Source organism: Perca fluviatilis, chromosome 18 (assembly GCF_010015445.1).
Source record: "Perca fluviatilis chromosome 18, GENO_Pfluv_1.0, whole genome shotgun sequence".
Classification (NCBI taxonomy): domain Eukaryota; kingdom Metazoa; phylum Chordata; class Actinopteri; order Perciformes; family Percidae; genus Perca; species Perca fluviatilis.
This window is the reverse complement of record NC_053129.1, coordinates 19,552,751-19,569,905: the sequence shown is the minus strand read 5'-3', so window position 1 is coordinate 19,569,905 and position 17,155 is coordinate 19,552,751. Positions and strand designations below refer to the sequence as shown.

At 38.3% G+C, this 17,155-nt stretch overlaps 1 protein-coding gene across 2 annotated transcripts; it reads left to right on the top strand.

The window, feature by feature from the left end:
- Positions 1-3,708: 3,708 nt before the first annotated feature.
- On the top strand, positions 3,709-16,958 carry cmtr1 (cap methyltransferase 1). Of its 2 annotated transcripts, none has more exons than XM_039781588.1 (24): positions 3,709-3,955; positions 5,409-5,513; positions 7,122-7,273; positions 7,463-7,621; positions 7,812-7,904; positions 8,084-8,155; positions 8,558-8,652; positions 10,217-10,289; positions 10,399-10,597; positions 10,690-10,808; positions 11,000-11,096; positions 11,249-11,381; positions 12,111-12,290; positions 12,378-12,434; positions 12,542-12,599; positions 12,729-12,797; positions 13,118-13,249; positions 13,652-13,777; positions 14,052-14,143; positions 14,331-14,399; positions 14,936-14,983; positions 15,094-15,206; positions 15,387-15,495; positions 15,671-16,958. In XM_039781588.1, exons 2-24 carry the CDS (start codon positions 5,414-5,416, stop codon positions 15,804-15,806), a joined length of 2,481 nt encoding a protein of 826 aa, XP_039637522.1. In that variant the 5' UTR covers positions 3,709-3,955; positions 5,409-5,413; the 3' UTR covers positions 15,807-16,958. The 2 variants fall into 2 exon arrangements, with proteins under 2 accessions (XP_039637522.1, XP_039637521.1); XM_039781587.1 differs by having other exon boundaries at positions 3,709-4,203.
- Positions 16,959-17,155: the final 197 nt, after the last annotated feature.

Sequence of the window (17,155 nt, the reverse complement as noted above, 5' to 3'; positions counted from 1 at the left end):
GAGGATGTGTGAAACAAAAGGAAGCTAAGGAAGTTCAGAAATATAAGATAACACATAAAGTTTCATATGCTGAGGCAATCAAAAACATTGTGAAAAAGAAAAAAGAAGAAAAATTAGCTCTTATATATTTACCTGAACAAAGGATTTCAGATGACAATAGGTCAAACCCAATCAGAGAGAGTAATAGGAATCCTACAGGTAAAATAACTCAGAAGAAGACACACAGGCCTCCTGTACCAAACTGCTGTAAATGTAAGACAAGAATTTCAGAATAGACGCTATTTTTTGCGCTATTAATTTTGGGGGATTTATTTGGATAGGACAGCTTAGACTTGAAAGGGGAGAGAGAGAGGGGGATTGACCTGCAGGTCAGAGTTGAACCTGCAACCTCTACGTTGAGGAGTAAACCTCTATGTATGGGTGCCCACTCTACCAGGTGAGCTAACCAGGGGCCCCAGAAAAGAAAGAAAGAAAGAAAAATGAATGTATTGCTTTCATATGTTCAGTGGTTAATGTCACTATGCTACATGTTAAGAAAAGTGATAAAATCAAATCAGTTGTGGAAGCTGCTAATGATATTTTGGGGTTAATAACAAAGGCAGATGATATTCATGAAATACTAAATCAGAAATACGGAGGGTCTCAAAATGGTTAAAGCATTTAGGATCTTTTTCATCTTTTTCATTCTCCAGTGGATTTGATAGCGAACGCACAGGAATTTAAAAGGTATGTTCAAGAAATGTCAAACAAACCAGACGTTATATGTATCCAAGAAACATGGATAAAACCTAGTTTAGAATTTATATTGAAAGGATATCATAGTATAAGATTAGATAGAGGAAAAGACAGAGGAGGAGGCTGCATCACATTTATCAAAGAAGCAAAAAAGGAATCTTAGGGACAATTTTGTTCAACAATTGGAAGAGAAACTACGCTGAATAAAATGTGGATGATGGTTAAAAAGATGATAGGTAAATATAAGCCCCCACATATTCCTGTCCTTATTGAAGGACAAAATGAAGCAATATCAGATTGTGTTATGCAATGATTAGAAATCTACCTGATAAACTATTAGAAAGATAATCTTGTATTATTCAACAAGGTATGGAATGAGGGTAAATTACCAAAAGTATGGAAAGATGCAACCATTCTTCCGTTTCCTAAGCCAGGAAAGGATTCTAGCAATCCAGAGAACTATAGACCCATTGCTTTGACATCCCATTTAGGAAAATTAATGGAAAAAATAGTAGTGGCGTGTTTAAATTACTTTCTTGAATATAAAGGGTTCAGAAAAAGTAAATCAACTACTGATGCTTTAGCAAAGCTCAGCAATGAAATAGAGAAGACACTAGTTATGAAAGAGGTCATGGTGGCAGTGTTTTTAGATATTGAAAAAGCTTATGATACTATGTGGAGAGAGGGTCTGTTAATTAAAATAGATAAAATGGGAATCAGTGGGAGAATGTATGATTATATACTAGACTTTCTGTCACAATGTACAATTAGGGTCAGAGTTGGTAATGGAATAAGTAAAGAGTTTATGGTTGAAAGTGGAATTCTTCAAGGAAGTGTTATTAGTTCCATATTAGTCAATATTATGGTAAATGACATATTTGAAAAATTAGGGGAAAGGAATGAAAAGTTGTTATATGCAGATGATGCTGTCATATGGCAAAGGGGATGCAACATATCATACATAATCACAGCTGTTCAAAGGGATTTACAAGTAATAGAACAATGGGGTATTGTTTGGGGATTTAAGTTTTCCATACCTAAAATAAAGGTTATGTTCTTTACCAGAAAGAAGATCCCAGAAAGTTATAAAGCTATGTTGTACAATCAATCAATTGAAAGAGAGAAGAAATTTAAATGTCTGGGTTTGTGGTTGGATGAAAGACTTACATATAGAGCATATTGAAACAAAATGTAAAAAGGTTCTAAATCTAATGAGGATGATCACTGGACAGTGTTGGGGAACAGATAAGCAGTCTTTGATGTACATATATAAAGCTTTAATAAGCTCAACCATAGACTATGGATGTGTAGTTTATAGTTCAGCATGTAAAACTTCTTTAAGAAAACTTGAGAGGATTCAATTCAAAGCTATAAGAATTGCTTTAGGAGCTATGAAAACAACTCTTACGTTTGCTTTATTAGTAGAATCAGAAGAATCTCCACTCAGTCTAAGGTATGTTAAATTGTCTATACTGGGTTAGGTTGTTGGGAAGTATTGATAATCCAGCAATTTCAGTTCTTAATGATTTCTGGGAATATCAAACTAAATCAAAAGGGTTTGGTTGGAACATCAACAGTATAGCTAAGAATTAAAGAACAGAAATGTAGTCCTTCTCTGGTTCTAAGTGCTATTCCCCCATGGATTGTTCCATCACCAGAGGTTAATAGTGAACTATTGGAAGGAAAGCGAGAGTATCCAAATGAACAAAGTTTTGCAGCATATTGCCAGGAATATGTAAAAACATCATTCTATGGATATGTTAAAATATATACAGATTTTAACAAAAGAGATGGATATAGGTTAAATCATTTTCTATCTGTATACTCTATTGAGATGACTGGGATAATAACAGCTCTTAGGTGGATTGAAGAGGATAAACCATTGAGAGCTGTAATCTGTACAGATTCCATGGCAGATACTGGTCACTCATCAAGGGAAGATTTGATTATTGAAATAAAATATTTACTATTACATCTCAGGAACCTTGGAATCATTATTCTGGGTTCCAGCTCATATAGGCATTAAAGGAATCAAAGAGGCTGATAAAATTGCGAAAAAGATGCTGAAAAACAAATATATAGGATTTAATGTTCCAATGGGGAAGGGTGAAGCCAAATATAATAATAATAATAATTAAATCTGAAAATATACAAAGATAGCAAAATGAAGGGGAGGCAGAGTTTAATGCTAGACACTACCATAAAATACAGAAGACTGTGGGAGTGTTCGCCCCAAGTCCTGCAGCGGCGCGGGTTTGAATCCAACCTGCTGCCCTTTGCTGCGCATCATCCCCCATCTCTCTCCCCCTTTCCTGTCTATCCACTCTTTCTATAAAATAAATGGAAAAGCCTCCAAAAAATAATATATATAAAAAAAATTTAAAATACAGAAGACTGTGACCGGGAAAAGGGTTACTTTGCTGAGTTTAAACCGAAGGGAAGAAGAGGTCTATACCAGACAACTAGGTCACACAGGTTTGAATGCTACCTTACAAATAGTAGGAAATGGTAATGGCTTATGCATAGAATGCCAAGACAAAGAAGATGTAGAACATTTTTGCATGTGAGAAATATAATGATAATAGAATTGCATGTGAGAAATATAATGATAATAGAATAAACTAGTAGGAAATGGAAGGAGAGAACTCAATACTCAATACTTGAAGAAAAGGGTATGACAAGGGAGAGACTTGGTCAATTATACTTTAGTACCCTGACCTGACTTGAAGCTTTATTTATTTTTCTGAATAATAATGGTATAATGAAAAGAATATGTGTTTTGTTTTTTTGTGTTTGTTTGTTTGTTTGTTTTGAATTAATTCAAGCCTAGACTCTATGAAGTTCATGGTATTACACACTCCTGTACAGTTGGTGGCGGTATAATCCAAAAGTAGTAATCTGCCAAAAAGAAGACGAAGAAGAAGAAGAAGAAGAAGAAGAAGAAGAAGAAGAAGAAGAAGAAAACAACAAAACACACGGGCACTTGGATAGACAGTTCTTACGTCAGGCGCATTATTACTGCGTGTCGTCAGAAAAGGAAGGACCCCTGAAATCTGTAGAGACAGAACGCGGGCTAATGTAAACTTCAAAAAAGAGTGTATTTATAACAAAAGTTTCCATGCAAATAAAAATCCAACTGGGAGAGCTCGAAACATATGCGGAATTTACGTTTTGTCGCTGCTGTGTCGCCACAGAAGAGTGAAGTTCTTCTTCTGAGCTGGTAAAAACTAGCTGGCTAATTTAGAGAGCTAGCTAGCTAACGTTAACAGCTAAAGTTGCTAACGTTACAGCTGCGCAGTTTCGTTTCACAGAAAAACACCGAAAACACCCACACTGACACTAACCAGACAAGTCTGTTTACTTTAGCTGCGTGCTACTGTGTGCAATAATATATCTTACAGAGTGGCATGGGTCGACTTTACCAAACTTTGATAGCTGACTGCTGCTAACTACAACACAACCACAGAGGTAACTGTTCATATTTGCAGGACATTTATTCTCAGATTTTAACGTTATAATTGTCATGTTCTGACAACGTGGAGGATCAGAATCAGAATATGTTGTTGAGCCCCTCAGGGAAATTGTTTAAGTGCAGTTGCCACAGTCAAATTCAAGACTTCGCTGTGATGTTTACTAGCCACAGTTTACGCCCTTTGTGAATGTAATTGTAATACACAAGAGGCGCTAACTGGGGCTAACGTTAGATGTCCCAAGATAACCAAGCGAGCTGTTTGAATGATCGATTATATGAAGCCTGTATCCATTTTTGATGACAGTGCTGCCTTTACCTACCTTTACCATCTGTTACCAAGACAGAAATACAGTCCCTCAACACTTAAACATGCATGTTTTTATTGTGCCTGCTTGGGAATTTCTAACTTTCCTAAAATTAATTTTTTCGACCCCCAGCAAAGAACAAAGACAGTTTGCACCTTTTTTACTTTGCATAAATTAGACCAAACAGAGCAGAATTTTGGTGGCAAGATGAGGATTCACTGTTGTAGTGGTCACTGTTAAAAGGACTGATTTATCAGTTTTCTTCACAGTACATTATTTAAATATGTTGAGCATGCATATGTAAGAAAATATATTAGTCTAACCATGCACCAGGCAGCCATTACAGCTGCAACTAAAAGTTAATTTCCTTTTTCATTTGTTTATTTTGTGAAGGTCAAATCAAATGTCAAATGCCAAAATATAACCGCTTAAGGCGATGTCTTGAAACAGTTTGAAAAACATTAAATACAATAATAAAAATGAAGAAAAATAAGAAACTGTTCATCTGTAAAGGTGTAGTCAGCAAATGTTTTGGTATTTTTACTTAATCGGCATTGTATGCATACTGTATTAATTAATCAGTTAGATTAATCCAACAAATTGTTGAAGCTTCAGCATTATCTGTCACAATGCTTTGGCTGCCTCTCATACATGCATCATTGTCATACTTGCTGTTGTGGTTTAGTCCTCTTTTTTAGCTTTCTTGACAACATGTACATTAAGTAAGATTCTGCTGCTCTGTTCTGTTTCATTTAGTTTAAAATTACCTTCATCCATTGTTGGGTATTCCTGTCACAGTCCTTGGTCTTCTCCTATATTCTCTGTGTGCTGTTGCACCTCATCCATCAGACAGAGTATCTTATTCTAATTATATTGTCCTCTGTGCTGTGTTTCAGCCAGGATGAAGAGAAGAGCTGAAACGGCGCCAGCACCAGTGCTGGGGACAAAGAGGCCTCGTGATGACAGCAGCTCAGATGAAGAGTCCCAATTATCCAGACAAGGTAGATATATTCACTTTCCCCCTCCGAACAATATCTGCCATGATTTTAGATAGAAGTCTTGATATTTTACATGCCATATTTACTATTGAAAGCAACTGAAATAGTACATAAATACATTATTTATTTATATAATAAATAAATAGATTATGCACTACTCAAAGCTGTGGATGAAGTACTCCGATCTTTTACTTAAGTAAAAGTTTCAATACTTCAGTGTAAAAATACTCTGTTCATGCAAAAGTCCTGCATTTGAAATCTTACTCAAGTAAAAGAACAAAGTAATAGCATCAAAATAAACTTACCAAAAGTAAAAGTACTCATTATTTATTTTGGCCCATTTTAGAATAATATATTTTACAGTATTACATTACATTAATGTTTGTATCATTTTAGTGTTGCAGCTGGTAAAAAGGTAACGCTCATTTTAATTGCTTTGGTAGCTTATTGTGCCCATATTATGCTCATTTTCAGGTTCATAATTATATTTAGAGGTTGTACCAGAATAGGTTTACATGGTTTAATTTTCAAAAAACACCATATATTTTTTGTACTGCACATTGCTGCAGCTCCTCTTCTGACCCTGTGTGTTGAGCTCTCTGTTTTAGCTACAGAGTGAGGCATCACACTTCTATCCCATCTTTGTTGAGAGTTACACATGCGCAGTAGCTGGGTAAAGACTGCTAGAAGCTAGCACTGCTAGCGGTTAGCCACCTCGTTCTCAATGGCAAAACACTGCTACAACAGCTAGACCAGAGTTCACCCTAATCTACAAAATAAATTGTATAGAACTATACTTTTCCATCGTCTGCCGGTATTCCACGCAAAGTTGGAAGTGCGCCCTCGTTTAGAAGAAGTCTCCTGGCTAATCCTGCCTTGTACTGAGCGAAGTTGGAGAAACAGCTAGCTGATGTGGTATTAGCTAAAGTGGTTAGCACACACCAAATGTTTCGGCCAATGACGTAGTAGACGGCCCTGCCGATTTTGACCAGCACACCCGGAGACTGAAGGCAGGATATATTCAGAAACCACTATCTCACTCAAAACAGCATGGATGGGTTTTATTTCCAAGTTTGTATGCGTGTGGAAGCACCAGAGACACAAAATCACACCACAAATCCCAGAAAAAGTGATTTTTTTCATAATATGGGCCTTTAACCTATAATAATGTCGTAATTAATTAGTTGATTTATATTTTATATTAATAACCTAAATCTGCAAAGTAACTAGTAACTAAAACTGTAATATAATAATGTAGTGGAGTAAAAGCATAAAGTAGCATGAAATGGAAATACTCAAGTAAAATACAAGTACCTAAAAAATGCACTTAAGTACAGTACTTGATTAAATGTTCTTAGTTACATTTCACTACTGGATTAAGGTATTTCAAGTCAGTAAGTGTAGCTATGATCTGCCATCTTAATTAACAATTTAGTATGGTCGAATCCCAGAAGAGACCCTAAGGCTGTGGTTTTGTCTTATTTTAGAACTCAGTTTGGCACAAGATTGTAATGCTGAAGAATGATTAGATGAGCATGATGATCCTTGTGTCTGCCTGCTCCTGTTTCTAAATGAATAGTTTGCACCTGTTTGTTTCTGCTTCCTGTCTAGACTCAAGCCAAAATGATTCCCTCAGTGACCAGGAGGATCACAGACCGGGATTCTCCATGCCCTCCATATCATCCTTTGATGACCAAGACACTGACCCCTCAAATGCCTCTGCCAACTTCTCTATGTACAACAGTGTGTCTCAGAAACTCATGGTAATGTACCAAAACCTGCACTATCACTGTCTCAGGGTCTGTGTTGCAGAATTGTGGATTATATAAACACACTTCTTAGATAGATTAGGACATTTTCAGTTTATTTTGCAAAATATTCAGAAGAATCAGAATTTTCTGTCACTGTCTTTTCTTAACTCCCTCATTCTCTCCTACCTCTTACACCTTTAGGCCAAGATGGGTTTCCGTGAGGGTGAAGGTCTGGGGAAGTTTGGCCAGGGACGCAAAGAGATTGTGGAGGCCTCTACCCAGCGAGGGAGAAGGGGTCTGGGTCTCACCCTGCAGGGCTTTCAGGGGGAGCTCAATGTTGACTGGCGCGATGAACCAGAGGTACACAGCAGTAATTAATAACCATGTAATGTTTGTAGTGGTGTTTTCAGTAAATCATGTGAATTGTCTAATTAAACTATGAATTGTGTTTTTCTCATTTTTTCACTCTCGAGAACAAGTAAATTATGTTTACATCACATCAGGATGATCTGTTTCCCATCTCTGTTTCTTTTTCTATTTGTCTGTCCAGCCCAGTGCCGTAGAGAAGGTAGACTGGTTCCCAGAATGCACCACAGAGAACCCAGATGCAGATGAGCTGAGGGACTGGATGAAACTGGGAGCGGTAAATACAGACAGACACTGGCAAACAGACACTTACAGACACTCACTTATACAGTATATGGGCCTGAGTGAGCATTGTGTACGATATACTGTATATATCGTATACAATGTTCACTCAGGCACAGTCTTTCGCCTTATATGTATACATTTCGTTTTTAAAGTCTTGTTTACTGCTTACAGAGAAAATTAAAGATTGAGGATGAGACAGAATTTTGCACTGAAGATCTGCTGCACACTCTTTTAAGGTGCAAGGTGAGTTAAAACTTTTTCATTTATATCCCTTTTCTATTGTATACATGAACATAAAGTAACACTATGTTTAAATACTTCAGCAGTATATATCTAATACTCAGGAAACAGTGGGGCGAATAAGCTGGAAGGTATTAACCCTGCAAGAAGACCATGGCCAGTGTTAGGTTCACAAGCCCAGTGAAGCTCTACTGGATCTAGTGTGAATGTTACATGTGAGGGTTGGGTTAAATATTTGTATTATGATGTATGCTTAGATAATGCTTAGATAATGCACTGACTGTATTGTGGGGAATAAGAATATAAATGGACTTTTCTTTGTGTAAAGCTCTGTGAATAGCCTTCTACACTGGATGGACCCAAATCTTAATGCCATAATATTCACTGTGTCTGTATGATTTTCAGTCAGTATTTGATAACCTGGAGGGCGAGGAGATGAGGAGAGCACGGACACGCTCCAACCCTTATGAAACGATTAGAGGAGGTATCTTCCTCAACAGGTCAGTCTTTAACTGGTTGAAAATTACAGGTTTGAAAAATCCTTTTGGATAATATTGTGTATGTGATTGGCTTCTTTAAAGCTGCTGTAGGTAAGATTGTGAAGAGCCAGGACATTGCTAACAAATTTGAACATCGACAACTTCTCAGTCCCTCCCCCCTTTCTGCTGCAGCCCAAACAGTCTCCTAAGCCCCTCCCACACAAGGGAGTTTGACAGAAATGCCGGCATGTCAGACAGACAACATTTTCAATAACTAAACACTAACACAACGTTAACTTTACTCACTAACAGTAAAACGATGCTAACTAGCAGGCTAGCGTTAGCCATTTCAGCATCATATCAGACCGACCACTGTGCAAACGTTATATATATTCTCCTCACCAACATAGCTTTGTGGACTTTTGACTACTAATAACCAAGTGAAAGCTAAATCATTCATGGTAATTATGTTACCTGTCTAGAAGAAATGTGGCTACGTCTGCATCGTTCTTCAGATCTTTAAAATCCCGGAGCTCACGCCACCTCTGAAAAGCCACTTCACCACAGGAGTTTTGGGAAACCTTTCTGCAGCTCGTTCGCGGGGGAGGGGGGAGGGCGGAGGGGAGAACGCTATATATGCGTGTACGTGCCTGAGCAGTGATTGACAGGCAGATAGACACCCCCTGTGGCCCTGATTGGAGAAAATAAACCGGGAGTGGTGGAATTTTGCCAATCGTAGTACAGGCTGTAGGTGGTGCCAGAGGAGCTGGATTTTTTTTTATATTACATAATTCATGTAGTTCTACTGGAACATAGGGTCAGTTTCAGCAAATGTGACAGAAAGTTAGTTTTATAAGACTTATTGCATCTTTAAAGTTTTATTTAACTTAATTTCTTTTGCACATATTGAAAAGAATCTACCAATTAATGGCTGCTTTTGAATGATAGAAAATGTAAAACATGTTGGTGTGTGTGTGTGTGTGTGTGTGTGTGTGTGTGTGTGTGTGTGTGTGTGTGTGTGTGTGTGTGTGTGTGTGTGTGTGTGTGTGTGTGTATATGTTGATTAGGGCTGGGCAATATATCGATATTATATCGATATCAATATATGAGGCTAGATATCGTCTTAAATTTTGGATATTGTAATATCCTGATAAGACACAAGTGGTGTCTTTTCCTGGTTTTAAAGGCTGCATTACAGTAAAGTGATTTTCTGAACATACCAGACTGTTCTAGCTGTTTTATTATTTGCCTTTACCCACATAGTTATTATATCAACATAACTGATGATTATTTTTCAAAAATCTCATTGTGTGCATATTTTGTGAAAGCACCAATTGTCACCCCTACAATATCGCCACAATATCGATATCGAGGTATTTGGTCAAAAATATCGTGATATTTGATTTTCTCCATATTGCCCAGCCCTAGTGTTGATACACATTTTTATATATCACTTGTATATAAGTTATGTGAAAATAAAATCAGATAAAAATATCCCAGCTGTTTGGTTTGAGTTTGAAAATAGATTAGTGTAGTGTGCCAACCCTTTAAAGACAATGACAAGTTATGTTCTTTCTGTATTTAGAGCAGCTATGAAAATGTCCAACATCGACCATTGCTTCGACCAAATGTTCACCAACCCAAAGGATTCACAAGGGGTGAGTTGGTCAAAGTAACAGCTGATATGTGTTGCAGTGAACTTTTGTTTTAACAGAACACACAGGCCCATATAAACAGATGGCGAGACAAACCTCTCTCATTATGTAGAAACCTCTGACAAAGGACCGCGAGGGCGAGCTTCTGTACTTCGGTGATGTCTGTGCGGGGCCTGGAGGCTTTTCAGAGTATATACTGTGGAAGAGGCGTTGGCATGCCAAGGGCTTTGGCATGACGCTGAAAGGACCCTGTGACTTCAAACTGGAAGATTTCTATTCAGCGCCGAGTGAGCTGTTTGAGCCTTACTATGGTACGCACACATCGCGCTCAGGGGGAGAACAGAAACTGGTCACGTCTCAGATGATGAATGATTCAGTGAAGCTTGACCTCTGTATGTCCCAGGTGAGGGAGGGGTGGACGGGGACGGAGACATCACTCGGCCAGAAAACATTACTGCCTTCCGAAACTTTGTCCTGGAGAGTACAGAGAGAAGAGGGCTACACTTCCTCATGGCAGATGGGGTGAGACTATTTCACGTTTTTTTTTTTACTGCAGAGTATATTTATAGCCACTGCTCTGCATCAAAGCATCTAAAATGTACATATCAAACAGAAGATTAGGTCACAGATTCCTGCTCTTGTTGGGTGGAAGTGAGTGGGTTCAGATTTTGTTTACTGATGGTTACTTTTGGTTTGATGACTGTCTTGCGCAGGGTTTCTCTGTGGAAGGCCAGGAAAACATCCAGGAGATCCTGAGCAAACAGCTGCTGCTCTGTCAGTTCCTCACTGCCATCTCTACACTCAGGACAGGTATGGGGTCTACATGTGCATGAGTGGATGAGTCATCTAGTTAGTCAGCATTTCTGTCTCTGTGTTTTGCCTCTGTGTTTGTGTGCACATGGTACTGTATGTTTGTGTTGGGGTTCAAATTAGATGATAGTGGCACTCTTTGTCTTCTCCAGGTGGTCACTTTGTCTGTAAGACGTTTGACCTCTTCACTCCCTTCAGTGTGGGTTTGGTCTACCTGCTCTACCACTGCTTCGACAGGATCTGTCTCTTCAAACCCGTCACCAGCAGGCCTGCCAACTCTGAGAGGTGGGGCTGTGTCTGTGTGTAAATGTACTCTATGTGCAAGAACATCTGTTTGAAGTTGGATACTTATGCAGGGTTATTATTATATTTTAGGTGATTAATATATATATTATATATATATAATTTTTCTAAAACATTTAGCCAGTTGAAAAACAAACCAAAGCCTGAAACAGGTAATAGACCATGAACAGTGCCACATGGACAGTTTGTTTCATTTTAATATTTTAGTGCTGATGGGAAAAACCACATAAAAAAACATCTTCAACACATTTTTGGATCCCATGTTAGACATTCCGTCAGATTTTCTTTTTCCCTTTTTCTACAGGTTCATTTAACCTTAGTGGGGTTCTTCACACATAATGTGGCTGTACAGACAAAACATAAAACAAAAAATGAATTAAATACTGGAATGACAGATCTTGGTTCCACTTTTAAAGTTCAGTAATAATCTGTGAGTCGCAGCTCTCGGCGACCTGGACGAAACCTATATTTGCTCTCAGATTTGGATTCGTCACCTCCTGTGTGAAGGGGTGCATTTCCTCACCATACTCGGTAACCATAGTAACTATACTCAAAATTACAATTAGGTTTAGACAGGTCAGACGTGACTGTGCAACATCTCAGTTGGAGGAAATGGGACAGTCTCTTTGCTATGGATCCAGTTTTTCTTTTAGACTAAGAAGAGACAATTCTTGCTTCTATTAAACTCTTCTCGCTCATTGCCATCCTCAGGTACATAGTGTGTCGTGGTCTGAAGCCCGGTTCAGACGCCGTCAGGGAATACATGTTCAAAATCAACCTGAAACTGAACCAGCTGAGGAACACAGACACCGACGTTACAGATGTGGTTCCCCTGAGCATCATTAAGGAAGACACCGACTTCTACCAGTTTATGGTCAACTCCAATGAGAGGTAGAGACACACAATATTCACAAAGGCCTTTAATCTATTCATTTCAAACCGAGTGACTGACAGAAATTGAATTATCTCTCACTGTAGCCTCTGTGTAGTCCAGATCAAGGCCTTGGCTAAGATCCACGCCTATGTCGTAGACCAGTGAGTAGCCTGTCTTGTACTTGTCTAGGTGCATTTATCTCTGTTGCAGTATAGCTATGTGTGATTGTGTTTATGTATGCAACTGACTGTGGCGTTTGTTCCTCTAGGACCCTTTCAGAGCCAAAGCAAGCAGACATTAGGAAGGAGTGTCTGAAACTGTGGGGGGTGAGTGGAGAAACTGTAATATATATACTAAATTGAAGTTGGACTAAAACAGAACTTATAGAAAGAATAATTTGTCGTATTCTTTATTATGTTATTCCACTCCTAAATACATTGCATGTCCATTTCCAGGTTCCAGACAAGGCTAGAGTCACTCCTGCTTCCTCAGACCCAAAGTCAAAATTCTACGAACTGATTAAGGTCTGTTAATAAATCTGGGCTTTAAAAAAAACCTTCTGCAAATAAGACAATGCAGATAAATGTGTGCTGTCAGAGAATACCACTTGATAATAATAAAAGTAAAATAATAAAAGTTAAGCGTATTTGTGCAGTTTGGTAAATCCTAAACAGTATTTCCCAGAGGTTGAGATTTTTGTTGTCCAATATCAGATTTTAAAACAAATGTTAAATTTGTAAATTCCAGTAATGGGTAGCACTGTTATAAATCCACCGGTTTGACATGTTAAATGTGTCTCCATATCTGTCTTCCTCTCTGTCTCTTTACATCTGTTGCTCCTCAGAACTCGGATGTGGAGCCGTTTCAGAGTAAGCTCACACCTCTTAACTCAACTACACTTGAGAAGTTGCGTCATATCCTGGACCATAGGTGCATTGTGGGAGGTGGAGAGCAGATCTTCCTTCTAGGGCTGGGGGTGAGTCTTAAGAGGCTTGTGTTTTGTCTTACTGCACTGTGGTAATGTATTTTTCACACAACTTATACAATCCTTGTTTTGTACCCAGTAGATATAATTAGTCTTTTTCAGGATTTCCCATATTTGATATCAGATAGCAGCTCCCATACTGTATGCATTAATGGGACACCCAGGCCAGTATCGTCACTTTCAGCTATTTGCTGTGTAAGATTGTTTCCTTTTCTTCTGGAAAAGATTAAAATGTAGATCTGGCAGGCCAATCTATTCACCCCTAATGTTTTTATGTATAGGAATGGTGGTGACTAGAAAGGCTTTACTGCTTTTTTAAAAGCATGGTAGCCTGTGATTAAACCTGTTTTCATCTCTTTATCTGTTCTTTCCCTTTTCCCTTGGCTTATGTAGAAGTCTCAGATATACACATGGGATGGGAAGATGCCTGTGCGCTGGAGGAAACTGGAAAATTTCAAGCTAGAGCTGCCAAGAGATACACTTCTAAGTGTGGAGATCATCCAAGAGCTGAAGGGCGAGGTGAGAGGAGGGACAGTAAACAGATGAAAATTGGGAGCCAGTATCCCAAACTCTTTAAGCTTTGCTTCATTTCTGTTTATGCTGAAATAACAATTGTTCTCATGAGATGATGTGTACTTTTGGTGCGTCATGCTTTCTTGATAATTTTCTCCTAAAAGAGGCTTCAGGTCTCAAAGGTTGTAAAGCTCTGTTGCATTATTATCCCTCTCCCCAAAAAAAGTAACAATTACACCCAAACAAGCTAGTTATTAAATACAGTTTATTTGGTCCTCAGGGTAAAGCTCAGCGCAGAATCAACGCTGTTCACGTAATGGATGCACTAATACTGAACGGCACTGATGTAAGAGATCAGCACTTCAACCAACGGTAGGACAGCCTTTATTCATTAATACTTTTTGATCTTCAAAATGATGTCAAAATTAGAATTCTCGTCTCTCGTATAAACGTATAAATAAAAAACTTGTTATAAATAAATTGACCTGTATTGCAGTACAATGTTTTTTTCATACCAGTTTTTCAATAGTTAACTAAATAATGCCTGTCATATATCCAGGATCCAGATGGCTGAGAAGTTTGTGAAGGCAGTGGCCAAACCCAGCAGACCAGACATGAACCCTATCAGGTATTCATTTAAACAAATTCAACCTTTAGAATGCTGCTTTGTAATTTATTTTCAGGGATCTTATTCTCACTGTAGGCACTTGAAGAGTGGACAGTAGCGGAAAACTGACAGTTATATAATACAGATACCATAATAAAAAACATTGGGGAATGTTATGGAAATTTGAACACAAAGCTTACAAGTAGATCTTAAACCCCATGTCACATTTTCTGATCAAGTAAATCCAACATGGTTAGCAAGTCCATATGGCATTAAAATAAAAACGCTTTTGACTATACAAATATTGCATACAAGTCTGTTTTTGTGACATCACAACCAGTTTGGAGGCCAAACATGGTCCAATAGGAAGCTTAAACAAGTGGAAATGGAAGCCTTCAGTGCACATACACTGAGAATGGAGGTCATTTTAAGTTATAATTCGTTGAGACTTTTTTTGTAAAAAAAAACAAAAAACAAACATCAGACACAAATTATTATTAGTCTTAAAACATGTCTGGATGGGATCTTAAATGTAACATCTGTGTTTTCCCAAACAGAGTGAAGGAGGTTTACAGGCTGGAGGAAATGGAGAAAATCTTTGTAAGGTATGACAGGACGACTGTCGAGGAAGCAACATGATTCAAAACATATCAGGCCATGTTTCATTTACTAAATGTTGAAGATTTTCTACTGTATTTTTGTTTTTCTCATCCAGACTAGAGATGAAGGTGACAAAGAGTTCAGGAGGAGTCCCACGTCTGTCCTACACCGGCAGAGATGACCGACACTTCCTTCCCACCGGCCTTTACATCATTAAGACTGTCAATGGTACGTATATTTGTTTGTGCTGCAGCTCATTGCTAAGAAGTGGCACTTTAAAACTCTTGCAACTTTAATTTGCTTTAACCGTTTCAAAGCCTAAACAATCCTGTGGGCAACATACCTAAATTCCTTATGTTTGAATTAAAAATGTGCAAAATATCTGTCTCCTCCATCTCTGTCTCTCAGAACCATGGACAATGGCATACAGCAAAAACTCCAAGATGAAGTTCTTCTATAATAAGACTACCAAAGAATCCACCTATGCAATGCCACCCAACTCTGCCGCCCCCTTCCAGTAAGTAGCGTCTTTTCTTCCCATTTTGTATTGATTAATGACTGATTAATGATTTATTAAGTTTAAATGACAAATTGTCTGTCATGTAGTGGGGGTGATAGAAACAGTTTATATGTAATAGCAGCCTTGATGATCTTAAGAATAAACAGTATGCTTTCTTTGTCTTCGTCCTCAGTGTTTGCCACTCTGAGCGGCACTTCTGGGCCTGGGTGGACGGGGTGATCGTTCACGATTCCCAGACACGAATGGACCCTGAGAAACTGTCCAAAAATGATGTTTTGTCCTTTGTCCGCAAGAATTACCAGCCCTGAAACGCTCCCAGAGCCCCAGAGCATCAGCAGCTACAACCTAGACAAAGAATGCACTAACTTGTGGAAGATATCGAGCCTTAGAAAAGGTTATCCTACAAGGCCTTAATTAATATTTATTTTGACAGTAAAAGAGGGATTCAAAAAAATACTGCTTATTAAATCAACAATACATAGATCAAGTTTTTATTAATCCCTGTTTTTGTTGTCCAGTTAAATATCAATTAATAAACTGTTTGTCAAGACCCTGTTGTTCCTCTATATTATGTCGCTTGGAGAAATTATTACCAGGTTGTAACTGGGGTTCTGGAGCTCACTGAGGAATTTTTTGCTGCTTTTTCCAACTGTGACATTTGGACTTTGTGCAAGCAACAGACATTTGACAAACCAGTCTTTCTGCCTTTTCCACTGTTCTTTGCTCTGCGAATTGTAATGAATAGGACTCGCCTCATATGACAAAAAGCTGCTGCCATTGTCTCTTCATTGTCTTGCATGTCCCTAGATCAGGTTTTTAAAGTTCTTTGTGTGTGTGTGTGTGTGTGTGTGTGTGTGTGTGTGTGTGCGTGCGTGCGTGTGTGTGTTCTAGACATGTTAAACTATGCATCCATAGTGTTACTTGTCTTACTGTTCAGCTGCTCATCTCCATAGAGACCAGGATCTGTTTACTGTCTCTCACGCCAACAGGCCCCTGGTTGTCACCTCCTGCAAAACTGTAGCTGAAGCCTAAATAATACATTTACTATATACAACTCATGTTCTGACTTACAGTATCTTCACCATCACTTCAACATTTATATCAGTTCCAGATGTTGTGTGTGTGTGTGTGTGTGTGTGTGTGTGTGTGTGTGTGTGTGTGTGTGTGTGTGTGTGTGTGTGTGTGTGTGTGTGTGTGTGTGTGTGTGTGTGTGTGTGTGTGTGTGTGTGTGTGTGTGTGTGTGTGTGTGTGTGTGTGTGTGTGTTCAACATTTGGAAGTTGTCCTGTTAGGTTGTTTTTACTCTGACACCTCTTTGTGATTGTGCCTCATATCGCCTGGACTGTGTGTTTCTTAAATACTGCAAATTTCTCTTTTTCTTTTCTTGAAAAGTTCACTATCAATCCCTATGATGTAAATAATTGTAATGTAGTAAATAAATGCGATATGTTCTTCCCAGAAATACCTTTCAACTGTGTGGTAACATTTGATTTAGACTATATGCCGTTAGCATAATACAATCTTAAATAATAAAGGTGTTAGAACTAGATTTTGACACAAGGGAACAAGGTTACATGATGATATACTTTAGGTCCCAGATGATGGCTGAAGTCGAACTTTTTTTCTCTTTATTTACTCAGTGGTGTTGACATTAAGGAT

Coding starts and splice junctions, on each gene's coding strand:
- cmtr1 (XM_039781588.1), top strand. CDS start 5,414: ATGAAGAGAAGAGCTGAAACGGCGCCAGCACCAGTGCTGGGGACAAAG. Junction 7,274..7,462: donor GTGTGTCTCAGAAACTCATG/GTAATGTACCAA, acceptor TTACACCTTTAG/GCCAAGATGGGTTTCCGTGA. Junction 11,382..12,110: donor AGGCCTGCCAACTCTGAGAG/GTGGGGCTGTGT, acceptor TGCCATCCTCAG/GTACATAGTGTGTCGTGGTC.